Here is a 23,909-nt window from a genome sequence, read left to right as displayed (position 1 = left end):
CCCCACAGGGAAGGGTGGGCATGGGACAGAAAAGCATAGAGGCAGAAGTCTGAGTGGGATGTGAGTGAGATACAGAGGGAGATGCTGTCCAGGCAAGGCCACCTAAGGCCAAGCGCTGGTCCCCTTGAGCACTGGCTGGTGTGTGGGGTGGACGAGATGGGGTGGAGAGGGTGTGGGTGAGAGGTCTGGGCTGGGGCTATTCCAGCAGATGAAAGGGCACTCGAAGGGCTGAGGTCACTGGTCTCAATCACAGCCATGGAGGGAGCAGAGTACATGGAGAAAGGGGCTGTCTGAGGGAGCAGGATGGGGTCAGGGTCGGGTGGGCCGTGCTGTGCCTGAGCAGGAGAGACACGAGCAGCTGGCCAGCCTGGGAGGTGCTGGGCCCCGGGGTGGGTCAGAGGGAGACAGTGAGGACCTGGCAGTGGATTGCAGCTGAGGTCTTCTTGCCCACAGGGCCTCGCTGTAAGTCTGCCTGTGCACCCCTGTGCTGGAGACCCCCATGCCACAGGGAGGGTGGTTGCCTGAGTCCTAGAGAAAAAGACTCCTCAGGGGCCACTCTTGTGCATGTATACACTTTGTGGTTTATTTGGTGGTCAGTAATTAATGTTTTTGCTACTAAGTGCAAGAAAGCTAATAGAACATAATCAAAATAGTGGTTTAATTGACAGATTTTATTTGTTCCTTGCACCTGTGCCTTCTTCAGCTCCTACCTGCCTATTTAGTTTATGTGGGTGCACACCATGCACCACGCCCCCGGGGCCCTTAGCACCGCTAGGTGCTCGCTTTCCCCACCTCGGCTCCGGTGACATGATGATCTTTTGCCTTGGAGGTCTCAGCCAGCCTGTCCTCCACCCTGTCCTCATTCTCAGGCACCACCAGTAGCCAGTGCTGGGTTTTGGCCCCCAGCTTGTGGTCAGGCCGGTGTTCGGGCTGGTGCTCGGGGCGAGAGGCTGGCCGGGTGTCCAGTTTGCACTGGGTCCAGTACTTGCCCTCACCCTCCCTCTTGAAAGAGGCAGAAGACATGGCTTTGGGCTTGGGGGGCTGCAGCCATGAGTGGCTGAGGATCTCGTCAATGTGCAGTCGCCGGTTGACGTCCGGCTGCAGGATTCGGTAGATGAGGTCCTTGCACTCGCCCGTCAGGTTCTTGGAGCGGGGGAAGTCCACGCGGTGCTCCTTCTGGATGCGCAGCATCTTCTTGATGTCAGAGTCATTGTAGGGCATGGAGCCACAGACCATGATGTAGAGGATCACGCCCAGGCTCCAGATGTCGTACACCTTGGGCTGGTAGGGGATGCCCTGCAGCACCTCGGGCGCTGCATAAGCCGTCGACCCACAGAAGGTCTTGCTGAGGATAATGCGGCCACTGCCGTCCCGCGGGCAGCGCTTGGAGAAGCCAAAGTCAGAGAGCTTGATGTTGAAGTCCTTGTCGAGGAGGAGGTTCTCGCACTTGAGATCTCTGTGGACAACGTCCAGATCGTGGCAGTACTTGACAGCCGAGGAGAGCTGGCGGAACATCTTACGAGCCACGTCCTCGTGCAGCGCTCCCCGACACTTGATGAACTCAAGGAGGTCGCCCTGGACCCCGAGCTCCATGACGATGTAGATGCGGCCATCAGAGGTCTCAAAGATCTCGTACGTCTTGATGATGGAGCGGTGGTTGACGGTTGCCAGGATGTCCATCTCCCGAGGAAGGAATCTCTCCACAAAGTCGGTGGGTGTCTTCTTGCGGTCGATGATCTTGACCGCCACGTTGAACTTGAGGCGCTCAGAGTAGGCAGATTTGACTTTTGCATATGAGCCCTTACCAAGATTGATGCCCACGATGTAACCTTTCTTCCTTAGGACCACGGCATCGTCCATGGTGCCAGGTGTGGCTGGCGCCGCTGCGCTCTACATCCCCTCCCCACGTGGGCCAGTGGGCATTGTCCTCATTTACACTGTGAGGAGCTGTCTGGCTGGGCTGGGCCTGGACTTGGAGGGGTGTAACGCTCAGCATTGTCTCTGCGTGACTTCAGCATGTGAAGTCATAAAGCCAGGCTGCCGGGAGTGGGGACTGAGTTGGGTGAAAACGGGGCCCCTGGAACCCTGGAAGCCAGGCTGGCCAAGCAGGAAGGAAGTCAGTACCCAGGACTGCGGTAACCCTCCCTGCTCCTCCTCTTCGCTGTGGCTTCCTTGTCATGAGTCAGGCCCAAGGGAGGGCTGCCCAGGCCAAGCCAGAGTGCCAGCCCCATGCCCATTTCCTTCCCCTGGCTGTGAGGACCGACACTGCATTGGTCCATGTCTCACTAGGGCTGATTTCCTGCAGCTTTTTGCGGGTATGAAAAAACCTTCTCTAGGGCTGGTATCCTTGGAATCGGTGGCGCCTGGGAGGGATGGCCCTGGTCTGGCCAGGCTGGCTGCTGTTCCTAGCCTTATGAATGAGAGCAGCTCCTGTTTTGGGTAGAAGGCTGGGGAGAAGAGTGCTATTGTGGCGGGCAGGGCCTGTGTGGGTGGGAAGGCAGGCAGAGCTCTGGGCCCCAGACTGACAAATGCATGTTCCGAGGGCTGGGGCGTGCATGGAGGATGGGCTGGGCCTTGGTCAGGTAGAGGAGGTGATGAGGCATCCAGGCAGGGAAGAGCCTGGGAGAGGTGAGGGCTTGTTCTGAGAATGGCTGAATCCCACAGTCTGGAGTGAGGTGGAGGAGAAGGGAAGTGGCCGCTTTGCCCTGAGTGGTGGGCAGTCATTGCAGGGCCTGGGGCCAGAAGAGCCATGACCCAAGTCACATTTCAAGATGGTCCTTGGCAGAGTGCAGAGAGAATGGGCTTCAGGGTAAGTGGAAGCCAGTGCCTTTGACCAGACAAGAGGAGGATGGACCAGGGTGGCCCTGTGGGGACTGGGTGCCAGAGAGAGACAAAGAGTCTGGTGCACTGGTCAGTGCATGGGCAGGGCCTTGGGTGGAGCTTTGCTGCTGGGGGTCCTGATAAGAGTAGGCACCTGGATGAGGAGGGGGTCCTGAAGTTGTGAGGAGTGGGCATGATGTGGGCTGGTGCAACCCTGATGTAGCACCGTTTGCATCTCTAGAGCCGTTTTTTGCACCTGAAAGCAACATGAAAACCCTTTTGTTTTTGCTTTGGGAATTGGGGCATCCTATGTGTGTCTCCTTGGGTAGTTTGGAAGCCCTGCTACTTATCTGTTCTCCATCACAGGCATCCCGTGCCCACACATAGCTCACTGCCAGGGTGGGTGTGCCACGTGCTCATGTTCAGGGGGGTGGGAGAGGATGCCTGCCTCTATGTGGGTGGTTGGAGGGGAGGTGATGAAGGAGCCAGTGTGCAGCTGATCTACAGGGCCCTGCCAAGTTGATGAGGGGTAGGACGTGCCAGGCAGATGTGCCACCTTGGCCGGAGCACAGCCGTGTGGACATACCTGGGGCACGTGCGGAGCTCCCTGCATCTGGAGGTTTGTGTGGAAGATCTCAGGGGCAGGGCAGCCAGAGTCCAGATGCCAGCTAGGAGTGACTGCCTTCCAGCTGCCACGGCTTCCCTGAGGCCTGCTCCCAGCTCTTGGGAGCTCCTGTTACAGTAGCTTTAGCTTGAAGCCTGCTTCCTCCTGGGACGTCTTTGGTCACTCCTTTGCGTCCCAGAAGGGGTTGGCTGTGAGGATTTGCAGGCCAGGACCCAGGAGCGTGACAGTCTCCCCTGCCTTTCTCCTGCACTCCCAAATGTGCTATCTGGGTGTACCCCCTGCATGTCTGCCTTTTTGGCTGACTCTACCAACCCACCCACTTTTCCTTGTTTTGTGGATCCTGCTCCCTCACACTCTGCCCTTGCCTGGGACAGTGTGACCTCTGCGGTTCTTGGGGACATGGTGGAGGAGGCACAAGCTGAGCTGCCGCGACGGCAAGCAGATGGCATCACCCAGCACATGCACGTGGAGGCAGGCATGGGAAGGGAATGGGAAGTGCTAGATCGGACCTGGGGCCTCCAGGGGTACTCCCAGCCTGCAGCCCTGCGCATGTGAGACCTGCAGACTCTGGGTAGGCCACTTCCCTCTGAGTTTCGGTTTCCTCTGTTTCTCCACTCACCCCATTGGCACTTGAGGATTGGTTCCGGATGCTGGAGTTCGCTGATGAAGCAGGCCCATGCTTTCCTGAAGCCCAGAGGACAGGGAGCTTCAGTGTCACACGAACAGCGCCAGTGCCCGGTGGTGGCTGTGCCATGACACGGGAACATGGGGCTGTGAGGAAGAAACTGGGGCTGGATTTGGGAAGGCTGGGAGGGCTGAGGTCTGAGGAGCTGGTCACATGGAGGAGGACAAGGACCTGCTAGAGTATGTGATAGTTTGAAGGGACACAGGGTGGCAGGGGTGTGCAGAGGCAGGAGGGAGCGCTGCAGACCATGGAGGCCATGGTGAAGGTCTTGATCGTAAAGCCTTGGGGAGGGTCACTGATGGGGTCTGAGCCAGGGCTGACCCCAGTGAGTTGAGCGGCTCACAGGTGTGGCCCCCTGGGAAGGGGTGGCCTTCAGTCACCTGGGCTGCCACTCTGTGCTGTGTGATTTCAGGTAGTTGCCCACCTTCTCTGAGCCGTCTCCCCACCTGTAAAGCATACAGTAGATGCTCCTTCCTGGGGCCCCTCCTGCCCAGGCTTGCCTTGTGGCTGGGCTGTAGTCAGTTGCTCCCAGGCCCTCGTGCTGCATATCATCCACTGCCTCCATGTGGCCACAGATGACCAAGCAGAGGAGGTCCATGAGCCACTCCTTAGGATGTCCCCACTCCAGCCAGCCCCATGTGCTCTGGAATTTTACTCCACCACCAGATGAGCTGTATGACTCTGGGTTCCTAGAGCCTCTGGGAAAAATTGGGTTGTTCCTCTGGTATTACCCAGGGCCTGTTCTGTGCCTGTACCTTGGCACTCACAGGCCTGCCCCAGAAGAGTTTATAGTGGAGCTGCCAAGTCCAGAAAGCTTTGTGGAGGCCACAGCCCCTCGGCTGATCCTGGAGACATGGGCAAAGTCTGCAGGGATGCATCCACAAGCATGATGGGGTCATGTGTGTGTTGGGGGTGTGAGTATGGGGGGGGGGGGGGGGGGGGGGGGGGGGGGGGGGGTGCTGGGAGGCCAAGAGGAGCCAGACCTGGGATGCCAAGGCCAAGCACTGAGATCCTGAGGGCAGTGGGATCCAGACTGTGTGCAGGAGGTGGCTGTAGCCACTGGAGAAGTGACAGGGCAGGTAGAGGTAGCTGAGCTGTGTGTTCCCATACACAGGAGCATGGAGATAGGAAGACAGAATGTGTGAAGGTGGCTGGAGGGTGGGGGGGCCAAGAGGAGAGATGGAGCGGATGTGGGGAGGGGTGCAGAGAGAGCAGGGCCAGGGCACTCACAGGACCTCACTTCTCCCGGGGCTTGGGGTTAGGGTCTTTCCAGGACAATGACATGGGCAGGGGAGGGGTAAGTCTGAAGACTCTTGTCCTCTTGATGTGTCAAACCTGCAGATCCACACGAGGTTGTCCAGAGTGAGTGCGGAACAGGCAGGGAAAGGGGCTGCCGTGGCTGAAGTGAGAAGAGCCTGAGAATGACATGGGTGGGCCTCACAGGACACAGTAGCCAGTGGTGCTAAACGCTGGCCTCCTCTCTCTACAGGACACCTATGGCCATAGGGGACAGGACTGCATTGTGAGCACACTTGTCCTCTCTCCTCACCAATGTCTGCTTCTCCACTCTGGCATGGATCATCAACCCTGGGGGCAGGCTGGGGACTAGAAGGGAAAGAGAGGTAATCAAGGCCATACAGTGACTGTGGGACAGGCAGGCTGGGTGGCACTGGGCCATCCAGCGCCCCACCCCCCACCACTTCCTCTGGGCAGGGAGAATGACCAGGGGCAGATGACTCAGGGCAGGTCCAGAACTGGATGCTGGTTGGCCATGGCTAGTAGACAGAGCAGAAGAAACGAGTTGCCTAGCAGGGTGGGGAGCTCAAGAGGGGTTGAGAGCCTGGTTCACCTGCTCCCTGCAGGGCACTTCCCCACCGGCAGCCTTGAGGAGGCAGTGGCACTGGGGTGCTGAGGGCCCGGACCCTCAGCCCCAACTGCAGACGGAGCCCTCTGCCTCCCGCTCCTCTGCTGCAGGCAGCCACCTTGCCCTTCGTTATCCTGTCCTCTCTGTGCCCCCTCCCCCTCCTCAGCACCGTGCTCATGGCCTCCCTCTTGAAGTAGCATCTTCCTCGCCCAGCTCTTTGCTCTGGTCCAGAGCCTGAGGTCACAGTTGGGGCTGGGCACACTGGGATTTATTTTCCCAAACTGGAGGTGAAGTGCAGTGTGATCTGAGAGTGGGGAGCTGGCGGGGGTGGGGTGGGGGGAGTGCAGGATCCTCTCCCTGGATGACTGCAGTCAGCCGGGGCAAAGACATCCACTTTGGGGTCTGCACTAATATTTATTGTTTTTTTAGCCATGTGGGTTACCAAGTTCAAAGGGAAGGAGAAGGAACTGATGAAAATAGTGGCTCATCCAGGACAGTTTTCCTTCTTTGGCTTGTCCCTTGGCTTCTTTGGAGCTCAGGCTCAAAGCCATGAGCTCTGCATCATTCCCTGCCAGTCCCCTGGGCCGAGAGAGGCTCGCTAGGTGTGTGTCTCTGGAGGCCGTGAGGGAACCCCCTCCTCTGTTTCCCTGCTTTGCAGCTCGCCATTAAGGCCTGTGGGATCTGACTGCCTTGACACCCGCATTTGCATCGTCTCCTCATCAGGTTTTGACTTGGACTGCATCTCAGGCCGTGTCTTGGACCGTGCTTCCTCCTGGAGCTCCAGCTTGGTGGCTGGGGTATCAGGAGTATCAGGGGTCCACGAGGGCTCAGCACCCCGGGAGCTCTCCCCCTCCTCGTTGATGACTCCAGAGGACAGGCCCTGTGCCTTGGGCTGCACCCAGCAGTGGCTGAGGATCTCATCGATGTGCAGCCGCCGGTTGATGTCCGGCTGTAGCAGGTGGTAGATGAGGTCTTTGCACTCGCCCGTCAGGTTCTTGGAGCGGGGGAAGTTGATGCGGTGCTCCTTCTGGATGCGCAGCATCTTCTTGATGTTGGAGTCATCGTAGGGCATGGAGCCACAGACCATGATGTAGAGGATCACACCCAGACTCCAGATGTCACACACCTTGGGCTGGTAGGGGATGCCCTGCAGCACCTCGGGTGCTGCATAAGCTGCTGACCCACAGAAAGTCTTGCTTAGCATCAGTCGGCCACTGTCATCCCTCGGGCAGCGCTTGGAGAAGCCAAAGTCAGAGAGCTTGATGTTGAAGTCCTTGTCGAGGAGGATGTTCTCACACTTGAGATCTCGGTGGACAATATCCAAGTCATGGCAGTACTTGATGGCTGAGGAGAGCTGGTGGAACTTCTTGCGAGCATCATCCTCGTGCAGGGCTCCCCGGGTTTTGATGAACCCGAGGAGGTCGCCCTGGACCCCGAGCTCCATGATGATGTAGATGCGGCCATCAGAGGTCTCAAAGATCTCGTAGGTCCTGATAATGGAGCGGTGGTTTAGTGTGGCCAGAATCTCAATTTCCCGGGGAAGGAATTTCTCCAAGAAGTCCGTGGGGACTTTCTTGCGGTCGATGATCTTGACCGCCACGTTGAACTTCAGGCGCTCAGAGTAAGCTGACTTGACTTTTGCGTACGAGCCCTCTCCCAAATTTATCCCCAGGATGTAGCCTCGTCGCTTGAGGATGGAAGCGTCATCCATGGTGCCGGGAGCGCCCAGTGCCTCTGAGGCTGCCCTCTACATCCCTGCGGGACATGGGCCAGTGGCGTCCTTGTTTACACTGTGGACAGAGAGTCCTCTGGGCTGGCTGGGCCTGCTGTTCCTGCCTCCTAGAGGCCAAGACTCTGGGGTGGAATGTTGAGCATCGTCTCCCAGGTGACTTCAGTGGGTGAAGTCATAAAGGAGGAGTGCTCTGGGGGAATGAGGCTCTGGCCTGAGCCACTTGGACTTGGAACCCTGGAAGACCAGCCAGTGGGCTGAAACAGACCAATGGCCAGCGAAGAGTGGCCGTGCACTTGGCTGGGACCTGAGGTACAAGAGGGCTGTGGGGAACACATCAGTGTGCTGGTGCTTCCAAATCAGGAGCCAGACCTGCTTGTGGGGCTGATTATTGCCACATGAGGCATCCCAGGGAATCCAGGGCAAATGGTCCTATTAGTCTGCGTCCCAGAAGGAAAACTAAAGACATACTCAAGTTAAGGGCAGTTTGAAGAGTTTATAAATTCATCTTTCTTACAAAGGTGGGAACTGAGTGTAGGGTAACCCAAGGGTAGTAACAGACCCCTGGAAGGGAAGGTGGGTCACTGGAACCTGGAAAGAGTGTAGAGGACCACCTTGAGAGAGGCAGTGACCTCAGGTGGAAGCTGCAGTGACCCACAGGGAGGGAGCTAGGGAAAAATATCCCTGATCTCTTTTCCCTCCCTTCAGCTCTGGAGGTCCTTGGTGGTGTCTACACAGGAAATCTGCAGGCCATGTATGTGGGCCAAGGGTAGAGGTGGATCAGGATGGGCAAAAACTCCTGTGTAGTGACTGCAATTTCAGAGGCCAGGGTTTTGCCTTCTCCCTGCATAATTTCCCTGTCCTACTCTCTTCATCTGAACCTTTGCTGGCCTGCTTCTCCAACAGTGGCTCTGCAGGGGAACAACTGGCTGGGATATCTGCTCTTAGCTGTGAGTTGCCTCTCTGGGGTCTGCCTAGCTTGTAACCCTGGCTGGGCTCCCACGGCACATTAAAAGCTATGCCTGAATCCCTCTGAGTGCAGCAGCTGCTTCTGGGAATGGTCCATGAGGACAATGCAAGCAGCCAGGGCAGTGTTGGACAGGGACCACTGCTTCTGCCAGCATGGGGGCCCCTCTGCTGTGACAGGCTCTTTGTCTAGCACCTGCTACAGGCTACAGCCCAAGAGAGCAGGAGCAGGCAGGTCTGGCCTAGCTTTGGGTTTAACCTTGGCCATATCCACTCAGAGGGAGTGGGTACCTCTCTCACTGAGTGACTCTGAGTGTCATAGGCTGGAAACCTAGGACATTCAGGAGGATCATGCCTTGAAAGAGCTTGAGAGGACTGCTCCTGGGGAGTAAGTTGGTGGGGCTGGAGGTGGGCCAGGCTAAAATGGGTCCCCCTTTTTTCTGCTCCCATCTTCACCCTCTTCCCCAGCCCTGACACCCTGTGCCAGGCCTTGTGTGCATGGCTGGTGGTCCTTCCATTGGACAGCCTGCTCCTCTCCTACTGAGGACACTCCCATTTGCTGTGCCCTCTTCCACAGTCACTCTGTTCCCTGACAGGTGTGAGGTCAACACTGGAATCGTCTCCTGAGCCTTTCCTCTATGCAGACGTGGCCTGCTGTGGCAGCAGCTGTGCCCAGCATTCCTTCCCCCTCCTCCCACATTGTGTAGGCAGAGTTCTTCCTCCAGAGGCCAGCTTTGCTCCACAGTCTAAGATCTGGGCTTCCTTGTCAGCGCTCCTTGTAGAACACTCCTTTAGGCTATTTCTTCATCTGAAACATTTTCAGTAGTGTGTGCTGGTTCCTTACAGGGTGGCTCCTCCATTCCCCCATCTCCCCACTTCCTCAAAGCATGTCCGGGTTCCTCCAGTTTTCCTTATCCCTTTTCCGCAGCGGTTCTTTTTAAAGACCACTGTAGGGAGCACTCTTGGGCCGCTGACAGGACCTGGGCCTGCAGGTATGCAAGGTGTGAAGAACCCTTCTTCACCCGGGACCACTTTGGCTCCTTGTCGCTCCCCTCTTCCTTCACGCTCAGCCCTCCAGGGCCACTCCCTGCCCCTCCGCGCCCCACCTCATCAGCCCCACTGCACCCCGACCCTCTGTGTCCGTCAGCTTGGCCCCGTTACCCCTCCCCCACGCCCTTGCCCAGCGCGTCCGGAGCTCGTAACCCAGCCCTTGGCGGGCCCTACCACCCAGGCTCCACCCCCGAGCCCCACCTCTCTGCATAACCAATGGTACACTTCACTCCTTATAGTTCCGCCCACCCGTCGAGCCCGCCTCTCGGTTCCCGCCCCCACCACCTTCCCAGCCTTAGGCCTCGCCCCTTTCGGGTACAACCGCCCAGGCTCCGCCCCCTACACTGCCAAGGGTCCGCACGCATTGGGAGCGTGCAGGCCCCGCCCCCTGCCTCGGCACTCATTGGCGGGAGCCGGCGTCGCGGGCGGGGGGCGGCGCGGAGCTGAGCAGGACGGCCGCCATCTTGCGCGGAGCCGGAGTCGGAACCCGAGACTGAGGCCGATAGTGCGCGCGAGCCCGCGGCCCAGTGTAGCCGTGGCCTAGCCGGAGCCTTCTCCCGCCGCCTTTCCGCGCCCGGCCCCTAACCCTCAGCCCGGCCCGGTTCCCTAACCCTCAGCCCGGCTCGGTCCCCTGACCCTCAGCCCGGCCCGGTCCGGCCTCCCCGCGGGGTCACGCGGCCGCCCCGGGGACGATGAACGGAGGATAAATGGTGCCCAAGGCAGACAGCGGTGCCTTCTTGCTGCTCTTCCTGCTCGTGCTCACCGTCACCGAGCCGCTGCGGCCAGGTGCGCGGCGCGGTGGGCGCGGCGCGGTGGGGGCGATGTGTGGGGGCGGGGCAGGGCAGGGCGGGCGGTGTGCGGGGCCGGGGTCTCCCGGGATCTCCCTCCACCGGGCGGGGCCCCGGTAGGGCGCCTCTGAGGCCTGCCCGCGGGCCGCCGTGCCCCCCGCCCGGGACCGTGCCGAGAGTTTTACCTGGGCTCCGAGCGCTTCTCACATCATGGAACTTTGTTCTCGAGGGGATGTTACCTTTGGATCCGTGTCCGTGGAGCGCTGCGTGCTTTGAGATTGACCGAAGCGAGAGTGGTGTGCGGGGCCCGACCTAACTTCTGGGGCCTGGGAGTTCTCTGACGGAGGAGCTGCGCCCCTGGGGCGCGCCCTCCTTGCCCAGCGGCTGGGGTCAGGCTGGAGTGCTGGGGTCGAGAGAGCAGCTCGTGGAGACACATGGTTTCTCTTTCCCATGTTATTCCTCAGCAGTGCTTTTGTGCCAGCGCCTCAGCCCTGGAAACTCCTTGGCTGGAGAGCGGTAGCCGTGTCGCTTATTGTCACTCAGTGAGGTGTTGTAGCTGAGAACTCAGCTGAGAGACCGATCCGAGGAGGTACTAGGAGTCCGCCAAGCATCGCACTCAGAAAGCAAGCTAGCTTCCTGGGGCAGAGACTCGTGCCGCGGCCGGGTCTCCGCCGTCGGAGGTTGGACATTGCCAGGCACTTAGGAGTGTACCTTGTATGTGATGATTAAATGCTTTTGGAACTCCCTTTGGAGCTTGTGTTTTTATAAGTACGCTTGTGGTGGGGAATCAGAATCATGGCAGCCAGAAGGTCCAGGATAATTTTTATCTCTGTTTCTTGTGTACCCCCTCCTCCGTTGAATGCAACAAAAAAAATCAAATCCCCAATTGCAGGGCAGATTTATTCATCAAGTACAGGAGGCTTGGTGCTGGGGGGCCCACAGAGTGCTTTTAGTGGTCTTCTTTTAAAATCAAGGAAAAAAAACCCTGACCGTTTAGGTCAAAGAAAATGTTATGCACAAATTTATTTAGCTTTATACTATTGCAGTTGAAAAGTATGATTCTTAGTAATTTTTTATGGCGGAAGGAGCCCATGAAGGCCAAAGTGTCCAGGGCTATTGTCTGTGAGCTCTGTCAGGTCTCTCTGTAAAAACAGGCTGGGGAGCACAGTGGAGTGCCACCCTCCTTAATGCCTCAGCCAAGGCGCTCATACCAGACATGACACACCTCTCTGCCTTTGTCATCCTAAATAGACTGCTGTCTCCTCCCCAGTGTTTACTTGGTGGCCAAGGCCCTGGGCCCCTGCTCAACCTGGAGTCTTTCCAGTGATGCTTCTCTGGGCTCCCTGAGTAGAGCTGGTTGCTCGCTGCTTCTGATGGTTCCCTCAGCAGCAGGGTGACTGGTGGGATGGCCTCAGTAGGAATGGTAGCCGGAAAAAGGGCTAGTTGTGGAGAGAGTACTGAATGGGCCCTTGAGGTCCAGAACCAAAGCATTTGTGGCTCCTTGTGATTAAGTTCTTTAGAAAACATGTTTATATCTGTAGAGAAGTGAGACATTCTCTTTTGGCTCTTGGGTCCTAGTTCTGCTTATCAGGTCATTGGACTCAGGGGCGAAGCCACACATCATGCCTGTCTTCCTTGGGGTGCCTCTGGTTCCAGGTCCAGCACCACCTCTGGATGATAGAGGTGACCAACGTCCCCAACTCCCTTTCCTTTGCTGTCTGTCCGGGTATCCTGCCAACTGGCCAGCAACAATTCAGAAAGTGTAAATTCTGTCTGCCTACCACTCAAATGATGCTCAAATGAATTGAGTAAATCCTTTTCTCTAGGAGTGCCCTTTAGGTACAGAAGCAGAAACTAGGTGTAAATCAGGCTTGAGTGTGGGGGCTAAGAGGCAGGCAGTCCAGGTGGCCAGTCTTTTGTACCTGTGAAGCAGGGGAGGGCTTTATAGGAGACCTCACACTTAGGTCTGAGCTGGGGTAAGGAGGTGGCTCTGGTTGAAGGGGCAGATTATCCCATTGTATTCATGACTTTCCAGATTAGAACTTTGCAGTGGTTCCTAATGGTGTTTTGAGTTGCCTTGCAAACCCTGGGGGTTTTGCTGGTTTCCTGATTTTGGCTGGTTGGCTAGGGCCAGTCACACTCTGGGTTAGATGTTCTCCTTTGCGGGGTTGTGTGTGCTCCGTGTCCTTCCAGGCAGGGTGCTGCTGGCTGATGCTTGTGAAGGAGGGCTTCCCTGGTCTTCACCTGCATTCTTTCTGTTGGAGTCCCAGCTTAGACCCGTACTTGAGTGTGAGGAGGGCATCAGGCTGAATCTACTTTCCAGGGGAGGGAGTCCTTGAGGACTGAGGCCAAGCCACTTCTGGTTCTTCACTGGTGCAGGCCAGAGTGTGAAGGCTTTCACAGAGTGGCGGCAACAAGAGAGCTCTGAATTTGACCTTTTGGCAAAGTTTTTGTTTTCTTTTTGTTTTTTAAATGCGTATTTGATCTTGGTTGATTGAAGATGTGTTACGTGCCAGCTGCTGTTTTAATGTGTACTAAAATGTGCATTGATTACCTCTCAGGTGATCCCTGTGAGGTAGATGACTGTTATTAGCCCCATTTTATAGATGGGGAAATAAACAGAGAGCTCATGAAAGTAAGTGGCTGAGATGAGATTTCAGTCCTAGATGTCTGGCCCATCATGTGCCCTTGGCTGAGGCTCTGTCTACTCCAGCTGTGTTTGTCCTGCCCCAGCCTTAACCCCAGCTGTGGAACTCCAGACCACATCTCTTCCCTTGATAGACCAAGTGGTTCTCCAGGTGAGCACAGACCCTTTTCCATCTGAATACTCTGATCTGAGGTATAGAACCAGTTCTCTCCCCAAATCCCCTTTATGGTTAGCCATAATGACCAACGGTGGTGTCGTTATATCTGCTGGGGCTGTGGTGAGAAGGGTAGGTTGGAGATCTCTTCTGAGGAACGACAGGCATGGAGGGGCTTTTGGGGGACCAGTGGCCATGGTGTCATCTCATTGACCTTTTCTCCATCTGTGCAGAGGATGCAGCAGCAATTGCTGATTCTAAAACTGTTTTTCTCCGTTGACGAAAGAAAATCATGCCATGGTTTTAGCTACAGCTTTGTCCAGGGTGACCCCACCATACATGGCTGAGAAAACATTTGCCTTCCCCATGTGAGCTGTGTCTCAGCTGAGCTCCCCAGCCCTGTAAAAACCTTGTGTTCAGTGAGGCTGCCTGATGAGGTAGCAAGACTGGAAGCTGTCTTCCTTGTACTGTTGGAAAAGCAGGCTGGAGAGGCAAATGACTTGCATAAGGTCGCACAGCTGGTGAGCAGCATAGCTAGGATTCAAACGTGGGTGAATTGGCTCCAAGTTCAGGGTTCTTTCCCTTTTGTCATTAGGAACCCAGAGGGGCCTGCTGTCTGTGCTGAATTGATAAATCTTCAGTGAACTAACCTAGTGGCCACAGCACCTTTCCTCTGGAGCAGCACATGGGTTAGTGAAGGGGAAGAGTGTGGATATTTTGCAAGCAGATGTGGCTGAAGCTCATAGAAATAGCTGGGAAGTTGAACCTGCACCTGGGCTTGCCAGGCGCTTTCTGAGTGAGCTCTTTCCTTCACAGCCCACCACCTTGTAACACTGTAGAACTTGCTTCATTGGCTGGTTGTGCTTTCAGCTTAAGAATTTCATTCTTTTTAGTTGAAAAGGGATGTTAACATATTTTCCAACCTCACTAGCTAACGAAATGTCTTTTTTTTTTTAACATATAAAGAAAGTTTTTATTTGGAAATAATTTCAAACTTACAGAAAAGATGCAAGAATAAAATTCATGCCAAGAATACCTGCGTACTCTCTACCCAGGCTTACCTATTGTCAGCATTTTACCTTACTTGCCTTCTTCTTAATGTGTGCATGTGCGTATGTACGTATGCACACACATAATTTATTTTCTGAATCATTTGAAAGTAAGTGGCCCTTTCTCCCTGAACACTTTGGCCACTGCAGAGAGCAGGAAGAGACTCCTGGTACTTGATGTCCCTCGGGAGACGAACGGTGATGCTTCCCCACAGCCCTGTAACAAGCCCTCACCACAATCTGCTGTGTCTGGGCACTGTCACCAGCTACCACCTGCTGTGTGCCGGGCACCGTCACCACGGGAAAGTATTGAGGGCACAGGAAGCACTGTGGTTAAAGCTCCGGTTGGCCCAGGTGGCAGCGAATCAGGGTTATTATTTCAGTTGGTGCTTCTGGTCTTAGGAATGAAGAATGTGCTGCTGTTGCACACTTCGCCAGATGGGTCTGCACCTACTTGCTGCTGTTACGCTGTACCTTTCCTGTTCCTCTGACCCAGATTGCTCTTGCCTGCAGCCTTCCCTAGTCCTGCTTCTCAGGCTAGCTCACTTGCACTTTCCTCACCCCTTTGCTCCCCTAGGCAGTTTGGCAGCACTAAGGCTTGTGCTTCTTTAGCCATCATGGCAGGTGATCTAGTTAGCCCTCCTTGCACAGGTGATCTCTTACCTCCCTTTGGTACTTGGTGTAGGGAAACATTGGTAGTTTCTTGACTCTTAAGTGGAATGTATCAGTGACAACATTTAGGACCTAGTAGGTAGCAAGGGACTGATTAAGTGTCTTTGGCACACTGCCAGATTGTTCCCTCATCACATGTGCTTTTTGTATTTGGGGTGCTGAGATGTTGGTGAGTGGCCCTTTCCTCTTCCAGTCTGCAGAGTGGGTCAATAATTCCGAGAGCCCAATTTTGAGCCAACACTTTGCCAGTGTGATGGATGGATTCAAAGTATGGCTATTTTGTTTTTGGTGTGATTTGCCAGTTGACTTGGGGTGTTTAGTGAAATCACATCTTGTCCTGCTGCTCCAAGCTGGGCTGTGTGTTCCATCGTGTGGGACATGTTTCCTCAACAGGGTAAGTCCAGGGGAGGGTGAATGGCCTGTGCAGTGAGCTGTGGACACAGAGTGTCCTGTGGCTTCTGGGCATCGACCTGGGAGGGAGGAAAGCCCAGGTCTGGTGTTGCTTCACACAAGCTGTTTGTAGAGTCCAGTGTAGTGGGTTAAGAGTGTGAACCCTAGATTGCATGGCTGGGAGTCAGGACCCACTCTGCTGCCCACTCTGTGACTGTGCTGAGCCTCATTTTCCTTATCTGTAATGCAGACAAAATAGAACATAGCTGAGGGATGCTATGAGAATTAAAATCAATGGGTATACAGTTCTAACACATCCTGACAAAAAGGCCGTTCATGTTAGCTCCGGATGGACTTTAGAAAGTGTAGGGACCCCCTGAAAGTCTGGGTGCATGGGTGTGCGTGCATAAGGGCATGTTTCTTAGGAGAGAGCCCCCACCTCGGAGGCAGCAGAGTGAAGTGGCTTTGAGCAATGTCTGACACACAGTGAGTGCTAAATGAGTCTAGCCATTCTCATGGTCTGAGAGGGGGTGTGTGTGGCTTCCTAGAGCCCCCAAAACAGCCGCAGTGCTTTGGACAGGGCTAGGATTGTTCATACTGACACGTTTTACTCTTTGTCACGTTCGTGTTGTGTCCCCTGGGCTTAGTTTGGCACAGAGTGGGCACTCAGAAATCAGTTATTGAACAAATGCACAAATGGCTATTTATATTTTGACATAAAGAGCAACAGCTCCCTTAGCCAGCGGGCCTCGCAGCTGCCCCTGGTGGGGGTGGTGAGGATAAGGGCCTTGTGGCCGCCTGCAAGAACGCCTTTGGAGGACCAGTGTGTTTGGGGTGGGGGGACTGTAGGCCAGCTGGCCTGGGCCCCCACTGCGGAGAGCTTCTCCTTCCTGCAGGGGTGAGCTGGGCTGTGAGGTGAGAGCAGGTGAAGACTTCTCACAAATGTGGATCCTTTTTGAAATTTACCAGCCACCCAGCCTAGGGTTGTTGGTGGGGGAAGGGGGGAGGTTGGTCAGGAAGCCTTTGGGGTGGGTGGGCTGGGCTTCCTCTCAAATGGACTTGCTTGGCACCGAGTCTTGAGAACCGGACTTATCCCTGCATGAGGACATGGCTTGCCCTTCCCTGGGCCATTGCACAGTACAGGCCTGGCTTCAGAGCTGGTAGGTGCAAGAACTGCCATGCTTGCCCTTCTCTGCCTGGTGTGCCTTTCTTCAGCCAGCTTGGACTGGTCATTGTCCTCACAGCTTGGACTGGTCATTGTCCTCAATTCCAGATCCTGGCAGCCAGCCATTAGTTTGATCAGCTTGTCATCTGTCTGCCCTCAGCTGTTGACAGGTCCATGTTGGATAGGGCTGAGAGCGGAGCCCCAGTGGGTATGCTGGATGGAGAAAGCCTCCAGGTGTCCACCCTATTCTTCCCTGTCTTAGAAGCCTTATTCCCGAGGGGACCTTCCATAGGAATTTATGGCTGTGGAGAGGATTGCTTGGGGCTCCCTGGGGCACTGGACAAGGGGCAGAGGCCACTGCAGAGGATGTCCCAGAAGGTCAGCTGGGAGATGGGAGGTTCCAGGACCCCCAGTACTTAGATTGAAATCAGGTGTCCTGATGCGGACGCCTTTTGAACGCTGCTAGTTGCTTCCTGGGGTCTCTGGGTTGGTTAATTTATCCCTGGCTCTGTGGTCTTATAAGGCAGAGCGAGAGAACTGGAAGTACCTGAAAGGGATGAGGTTTGTTTAGGGCCAAAGCAGGGCCTGTGCTGCAAACCTCAGTGGTTTGTTGGCCACTCCTCCAGATTCTCTCTCCACACCATCAGTGAGGGTGGGATGCACACATGCAGACTGACCAAGTGAGCCACAGTGAAAGCCCAGGACAGTTTGGAAAAATGTTGATTTTTTTAAAAAAATATTTACAAAAATTTCATACATGGAATATTTTACATAAATGGAATTATACTTTTTATGTAAACTTATTGAGTTTTTCAGTGGACAAGTGTTCTGGAGATCTTTGTACACATAGTTGTACATCATTTTTTTTAGCTGGACTTTGTGAGAACTTTTTCAGTCTTATTTTTTTTTTTTTTTAAGTTTACTCATTTATTTTGAGGGAGTGCATGCACATGAGTGAGTAGGGGAGGGGAAGAGAGAGAGGGAGAGAGAGAATCCCAGGCAGGCACCTTGCTGACAGTGCAGAGCCTGATGCAGGTTCAAACTCACAAACCCTGAGATCATGACCTGAGCTTAAATCAGGTTTTGGACACTTAACAAACTGAGCCCACTCAGGTGCCCCTCCTCAATTTTATTTTGTTTTGCCTGTGGGGTCTGGTCCTGGGAGAGTCCTCTTACCTAAACTTTTCATCCACCAGAAGTTCATTGAGATTTACAGTTAAAGATGGCATGGCCAATAGGCTGAGGGGACCTAACTCTTAAAGTAACAGGCAGTACTTCCAACTTGCTGTTCCCAGACTCTCATGTATTTGTCTCAGTCTAAAACTATATCTGCAGCAGCTCCAGGTTGGGATCCTGGTTTTCACATGTATTTATGCTATAACTCAAATTTGTGTGCTTATTTATCTAAGTGGTATAATTTCACCAAGGATAATTTAGAGTTAGAGTGGCCTAAATGGGGAACATTGATACGAACAAAATTATTCAGTTGAGAGGTGCCTTAAGGGCAAAAATGAAACCAAATCTCAAAGATCCAATGATCAGCATTTTTTTTTTTTATTGGTATGAGGAAGCTTAATTCCAAAAAGAATTAAGATTTCAAAATATCTTCCTTCAGAGGGAGGCAGAGAGATACTTCTTTTTTTTTTTTTTAATTTTTTTTTTTTAACGTTTATTTATTTTTGAGACAGAGAGAGACAGAGCATGAACGGGGGAGGGTCAGAGAGAGGGAGACACAGAATCTGAAACAGGCTCCAGGCTCTGAGCTGTCAGCACAGAGCCTGACGCGGGGCTCGAACTCACGGACCGCGAGATCATGACCTGAGCTGAAGTCGGCCGCTTAACCGACTGAGCCACCCAGGCGCCCCGATACTTCTTTTTTTTAAAAAAACTTTCTACTTTGGGGATGTTCATACCTACGGAAAAGTTGCAAGAGTAGTACTATGAACTCCACCTTTATATAGTTTACCTAGATTCACCAGTTGTTAACATTTGACTCACCACACATTTGTGGGCATACATGTGTGCATACTTGAAACTAAGTTGGAGGCATCATGACCCTTCATTACTAAATCCCTCAATTTATATTTCCTAAGAACAAAGCCATTCTCTTATAAGCAGAGTATAGTTACCAAATCTAGGAAGTTTGACATCGATGTAGTACTGTTAGCCATGTCCCCGTTTTGCCGGTTGTCTGATTACAACATATTTTTCCAAGTCAGGATCCAACCTGGTATCATGTATTGCATTTAATTTTGATGTGTGTTTAATCTTTTAAAATCTGGAAAAGCTTCCTGTCCTTGTCTTTTGTATTATGGACTTATGAAAGAGTACAGGGAGCTCTTTTATTTTTAAAAAAATGTTAATGTTTATTTTGGGGGGGAGTGGCAGAGAGAGAGGGACACCGAATCAGAGGCAGGCTCCCGATTCTGAGGTGTCAGCACAGACCCTGACGAGGAGCTCGAACTCACAAACCGTGAGCTCATGACCTGAGCCAAAGTCAGACGGTTAACTGACTGAGCCACCCAGGCACCCCTACAGGCACTCTTTTATAGAATATTCCTCATTTTGGGTTTATCGGATTATTTCCTTGTGATCAGATTCAGTTGATGCATACTGGCAGGTGTGATCCCCCAGATCATTGAGTCCTTCTCATTGCATGCATCTGGAAACACAGCCCATTGGTTTGTCTCAGGAGTGGTGATATTACTCTTGGTCATGTGGTAGGGTGGCATTGGCTGCATTTCTCTGGGGAAAGGTGGCTTTCCCCCTTTGTGATGGGCAAGTAGAGAGATAGGCTTGCCCATTGTTTTTCAGCATCTATTAATGATTCTGGCCTGAACCAGTTGCCACTGTGATGATTGCTAAATGGTGATTTGTTCTTACTTTTTCTTTTAGTAGTAGTCTACTATAAAAGAGAATTGTCTTCCTTTTCATTTTTTACTGTCTGTATGGATTCATGGATTCTTCTTTCTGTTCAGTGTGTTACATGGTCTGTTAGCATGATTCATATTTAAAATTTTAATGTTTATTTATTTATTTATTTATTTTTCAACGTTTATTGATTTTTGGGACAGAGAGAGACAGAGCATGAACGGGGGAGGGACAGAGTCTAGAGAGGGAGACACAGAATCGGAAACAGGCTCCAGGCTCCGAGCCATCAGCCCAGAGCCTGACGCGGAGCTCGAACTCACGGACCATGAGATCGTGACCTGGCTGAAGTCGGACGCTTAACCGACTGCGCCACCCAGGCGCCCCAATGTTTATTTATTTTTAAGAGAGAAGAGCGTGAACAGGGGAGGGGCAGAGAGAGAGAGAGAGAGAGAGAGAGAGAGAGAGAATCAGAAGCAGGCTCCAGGCTCTGAGCTGTCAGCACAGAGCTCAACGCAGGGCTTGAACTCATAAACCATGAGATCATGGCCTGAGCCAAAGTTAGATGCCTAACTAACTGAGCCACCCAGGTGCCCCAGTCATGATTCATTTTGATACTTACATTGTAATTAATACAGGAAGGGGAAACCCCTGTAGGCTGGCTTCTGCATCCTTCTGACATGTCCTCATCCATTTTGAATGTTCCTTATTATCAGGCTCAACTTGTATCTTTCTTGCCCCAGGCATTTTTCCATGGAACACTGGTTCCTTTTAGTGGGAGATGGTATTTAGGTGCTAGGTGCTAGGTGAGTTTATTGCTCCTCGGATGATGTTGCTACTAGACCTTTCAGTCTACTTGGGGTGTATGTGCATGCACATCTGTCTGTCTCTGTGCATGTGTGTGTGTGTGTGTGGATCTTGTCTGTATGTGTGTCTTTTTGTGTAAATTCATACTGTTTCTTTTAAAATTTTTTTAACATGTTTGTTTATTTATTTTGAGAGAGAGAACCCATATGCATGCAATCTGGGGAGGGGGAGAGAGAGAGAATCCCAAGCAGGCTCTGTGCTGTCAGCCCAGAGCCTGACATGGGACTTGGTCTCACGAACTATAAGATCATGACCTGAGCTCAAATTGAGAGTCAGATGCTTAACTGACTGAGCCACCCAGGTGCCCCCATACTGTTTCTTTTGGTTAAAACCCAGCATCATAGGATCTTGCCTGTTTTCCCTGTTTCGTATTTCTACAGTGAGAACTCTGGCTTCCAACAACATCAGTAGATTTACTTATTTGCTTAGTCCTACAGTGTGCACAGAATAGTTTCAGAAGTGCTATACTCATTGTCACTACCACAGCCAACCCAACTGAGTAAGATTTTGGATTTTTTTTTTCTTTTTGCAACTCGTTTTGTGTGTAGACTGATAGTATATGCTCAATGTACTGGGTCCAAAAGCTACTTGGATTAATTTTTTTCACTCTTCTGTGTGTTTGTTATACAGTTAGGTTCAAAACTGAGTTTATTTATTATTTTAATTTTTTAATGTTTATTTATTATTGAGAGACAGACATAGAACATGAGCAGGGTGGGGGAGAGAGAGGGGAAGACACAGAATCTGAAGCAGGCTCCAGGCTCTGAGCTGTCAGCACAGAGCCTGATGCGGGGCTCGAACTCACAAACTGTGAGAGATCATGACCTGAGCCAAAGTCGGTCGCCCAACCAACTGAGCCACCCGGGTGCCCCAAAACTGAGTTGATTTTAAACTGCCTTTACTAAATAAAAAATATTGAGAGAGGTAATTACTATAATTTCATTATTATAACAAGCTTCTATTTCGTCATACTAATCAGTAAAGAAACATCTCATTTTTTAATAGGTTGTATTTTCCTGGGTAAATTAGAAATCATTTTTATGACTAGATATTTATAGTTTTAGCAAGTCAGCTCATTAGTGTCAATTGCTATTTGCTTAAAATATTTTTTCCAATTTTGTTTCTCGGGTTTGAAGAGAATTATGTATGTTGAATAAATGACCATTCAGCATCAGTAAAAAGAAAGGCCAAGTAAAATTTATAACAAACAATTACATTCCTTAGATTTTAGCATTAGTAAATGCTATTAATCAGCTTTTTAATTTTGTTAACCGTAAAATCTTTTTTTTTTTTTAAAGTTTATTTTTGAGAGAGAGAGAGAGAGAGAGAGAATGCTCACACTAGTGGGGAAGCAGCAGAGAGAGAGAGAGGGAGAGAGAAATCCCAAGCAGGAGATTTGAGCGGGGCTCAAACCCATGAACCGTGAGATCATGACCTGAGCCAAAGTTGGATACTTAACCAACTGAACCATCCAGGTACCCCAACTTTAAAATCTTCTGATGGAGTGTATCAGAAACTACTTTATAATACTAACTGCAGTGTGGTATCTTGGATTGGATCCTGCAATAGGAAAAGGAACAGCTAGTGGAATTCTAATAACGTGGAGTTCAGTTCATAGAAAAGTACCAATGTTAGTTTCCTAATTATGCCAATGTGTCATGGTAGTGTGCAGTATAAGATGTTAACAACCAGGGAAACTGGATGAGGGTATATGGGAACTTTTCTGTAAACCTAAAATTATCCCATAGTCAAAAGTTCATTTGAAAAGTTATTTTGTGATAATTGAATACTTAAAAATGAATTATTCTTCATTTGAAAGAGTCCTGAGACCGTGTTATCCTAGTTTTGTCAGTGACAATTTTGTCGGTACAGTTTTGGCAATCACTCTTTCTAATTTCAGTTTCTTTTTTGGGAAGATAAGTGGAGGGCTTATATGTTCGAGGTTTGTTTAATTACTTCCAGTCCTACCACCCTCCACATGGCATCTGCCACGTGCTGATAGTCTCTGGAGTGTGTGGTGATGTGGGGGAGCTGTCTGAAGGTAGGGTCAAGGTTGGCCCAGGAGTTTGGGCATAGTTGTGCACATGCTTTATCCAACAGTCCTATTTTGGAGGGAGACAGTGAGGCAGGTGTTAGGTCCATTTTAGAGATTGGGATGCTGAAGCCCAGAGAAGATAATCACCTTGCCTGGTGGCATCCCTTGGCTTTTAAGTAGAAGAAGCAGAAACTGGAAATCAAAGATTGTTCTCTTGAGCTGGATGCTCTGCCTCTTGCACCATGAGTCCAGAATAAGAAGAAAGAGCTGCATGGCTGTGGGGGACTGAGTGGAGATAGATGCACCTGTGAAGGAGGAGGCATCTTGTCGCTCATGGCTTCCGGTTCCACCAGCTTCTCATGTGGACCCTGATGGTGTCCCAGCTCTTTGGACCTGGCTGACCAACTCCAGGAGTTAGTGTTTGCAGCCTCCTCCAGTGACCACACCACCCTCTGATTGCAATCAAACAAACGTGGACATTTTAAGAAGCTTGGAAGTCTTGTTCATGATCTTAACCTGTCACCCCTTTATGGATTTTGAACCATATGGCTAGATTATCTTTTAAGAAGCATTAATAAAAGTTAATAATCAGAGCAAGGTATTTTAAAGGTTTCATATAAGTAAATGTAAAAATGACAATACTGTAAAAGCCAGAAAGTAACCCTAAAAATGGTTAGGACTCACAATAAAACAATGTTATAAAATTCTGTCTAGCTGCTGTTGTGTGTTTCTCCTTTATAATTGCAGGGTGAGGTGTGATGCCCTTTTTATAGAAAGCGGTACTCATATCTGCCTTATTTTACAGATGAAGAGACAGCTTGGAAGAGTAAGTGACTTGCCCACAGTCACACAGCTAGTAAGTGGCGGAGCCAGTATTTGAAGCCTGGGAAGCTAGAGCTCCGGCTCTGACATTGCACAGCTTCAGTGGTTACTTCATTACCCGCTGCTCTTTTGCCCTCTGTTCCTTCTCATCTTTCTGCCTGGTCTTTACTGACTTTTCACCTTGAACCTCTTTGCCTACCCGCTTTTCCTTGTCTTCCTCCCATAGCCTTGGCCACTGGTGTCACAGTGCTAACTCCCCATCTCACCTGCCCACAGCTGTGTCCTTGTGACTGTCCTGCAGGCAGCCTCAGGTTTGGCCTGTCAGGAGCTGAAAGCATCCCCTGCTGGCCCGGTCCTGTACTTTTGGCCTCGGTTCTTAGCTGTTGCTAGTGGTATTGTCATCATCACCACCACCACCCTTCTCCTACCCCACCCCCATTTCTGAGCATCATGCACTCTGCTGAGCACTAGGTGTGGAATAGCTTAGTGAACCCTAAGAATAAACCTCCTTTTGTTTTTTTAATTTTTTTTTTAAGTGTTTGTTTATTTTTGAGAGATACACGGAGCACAGGTGGGGGAGGGGCAGAGAGACAGAGACACAGAATCTGAGGCAGACTCCAGGCTCTGAGCTGTCAGCACAGAGCCTGACGTGGGGCTCGAACTCACGGACTGCGAGATCATGACCTGAGCCGAAGTCGAGTCGGACGCTTAAC

At 51.9% G+C, this 23,909-nt stretch overlaps 3 protein-coding genes across 3 annotated transcripts in view; 1 reads left to right on the top strand and 2 right to left on the bottom strand.

Moving 5' to 3' along the window:
* Positions 1-652: 652 nt before the first annotated feature.
* Positions 653-1,988, bottom strand: TSSK2 (testis specific serine kinase 2). The gene has a single exon (XM_049619747.1). The coding sequence runs from the start codon at positions 1,858-1,860 to the stop codon at positions 772-774; it is 1,089 nt and encodes a 362-aa protein (XP_049475704.1). The 5' UTR covers positions 1,861-1,988; the 3' UTR covers positions 653-771.
* A 4,400-nt stretch (positions 1,989-6,388) lies between these two features.
* TSSK1B (testis specific serine kinase 1B) lies at positions 6,389-7,865 on the bottom strand. The gene has a single exon (XM_049619746.1). The coding sequence runs from the start codon at positions 7,703-7,705 to the stop codon at positions 6,593-6,595; it is 1,113 nt and encodes a 370-aa protein (XP_049475703.1). The 5' UTR covers positions 7,706-7,865; the 3' UTR covers positions 6,389-6,592.
* Positions 7,866-10,151: 2,286 nt separating this feature from the next.
* Positions 10,152-23,909, top strand: part of DGCR2 (DiGeorge syndrome critical region gene 2) — a 99,667-nt gene continuing 85,909 nt past the window's right edge. Inside the window, exon 1 of the mRNA XM_049619740.1 lies at positions 10,152-10,525. Within this exon, the coding sequence (XP_049475697.1) occupies positions 10,447-10,525 (79 nt within the window). The 5' untranslated portion in view covers positions 10,152-10,446. The remainder of the gene's footprint in view (positions 10,526-23,909) is intronic.

Source organism: Panthera uncia (assembly GCF_023721935.1).
Source record: "Panthera uncia isolate 11264 chromosome D3 unlocalized genomic scaffold, Puncia_PCG_1.0 HiC_scaffold_8, whole genome shotgun sequence".
NCBI lineage: Eukaryota > Metazoa > Chordata > Mammalia > Carnivora > Felidae > Panthera > Panthera uncia.
This window is presented reverse-complemented; position numbering and strand designations above follow the sequence as displayed.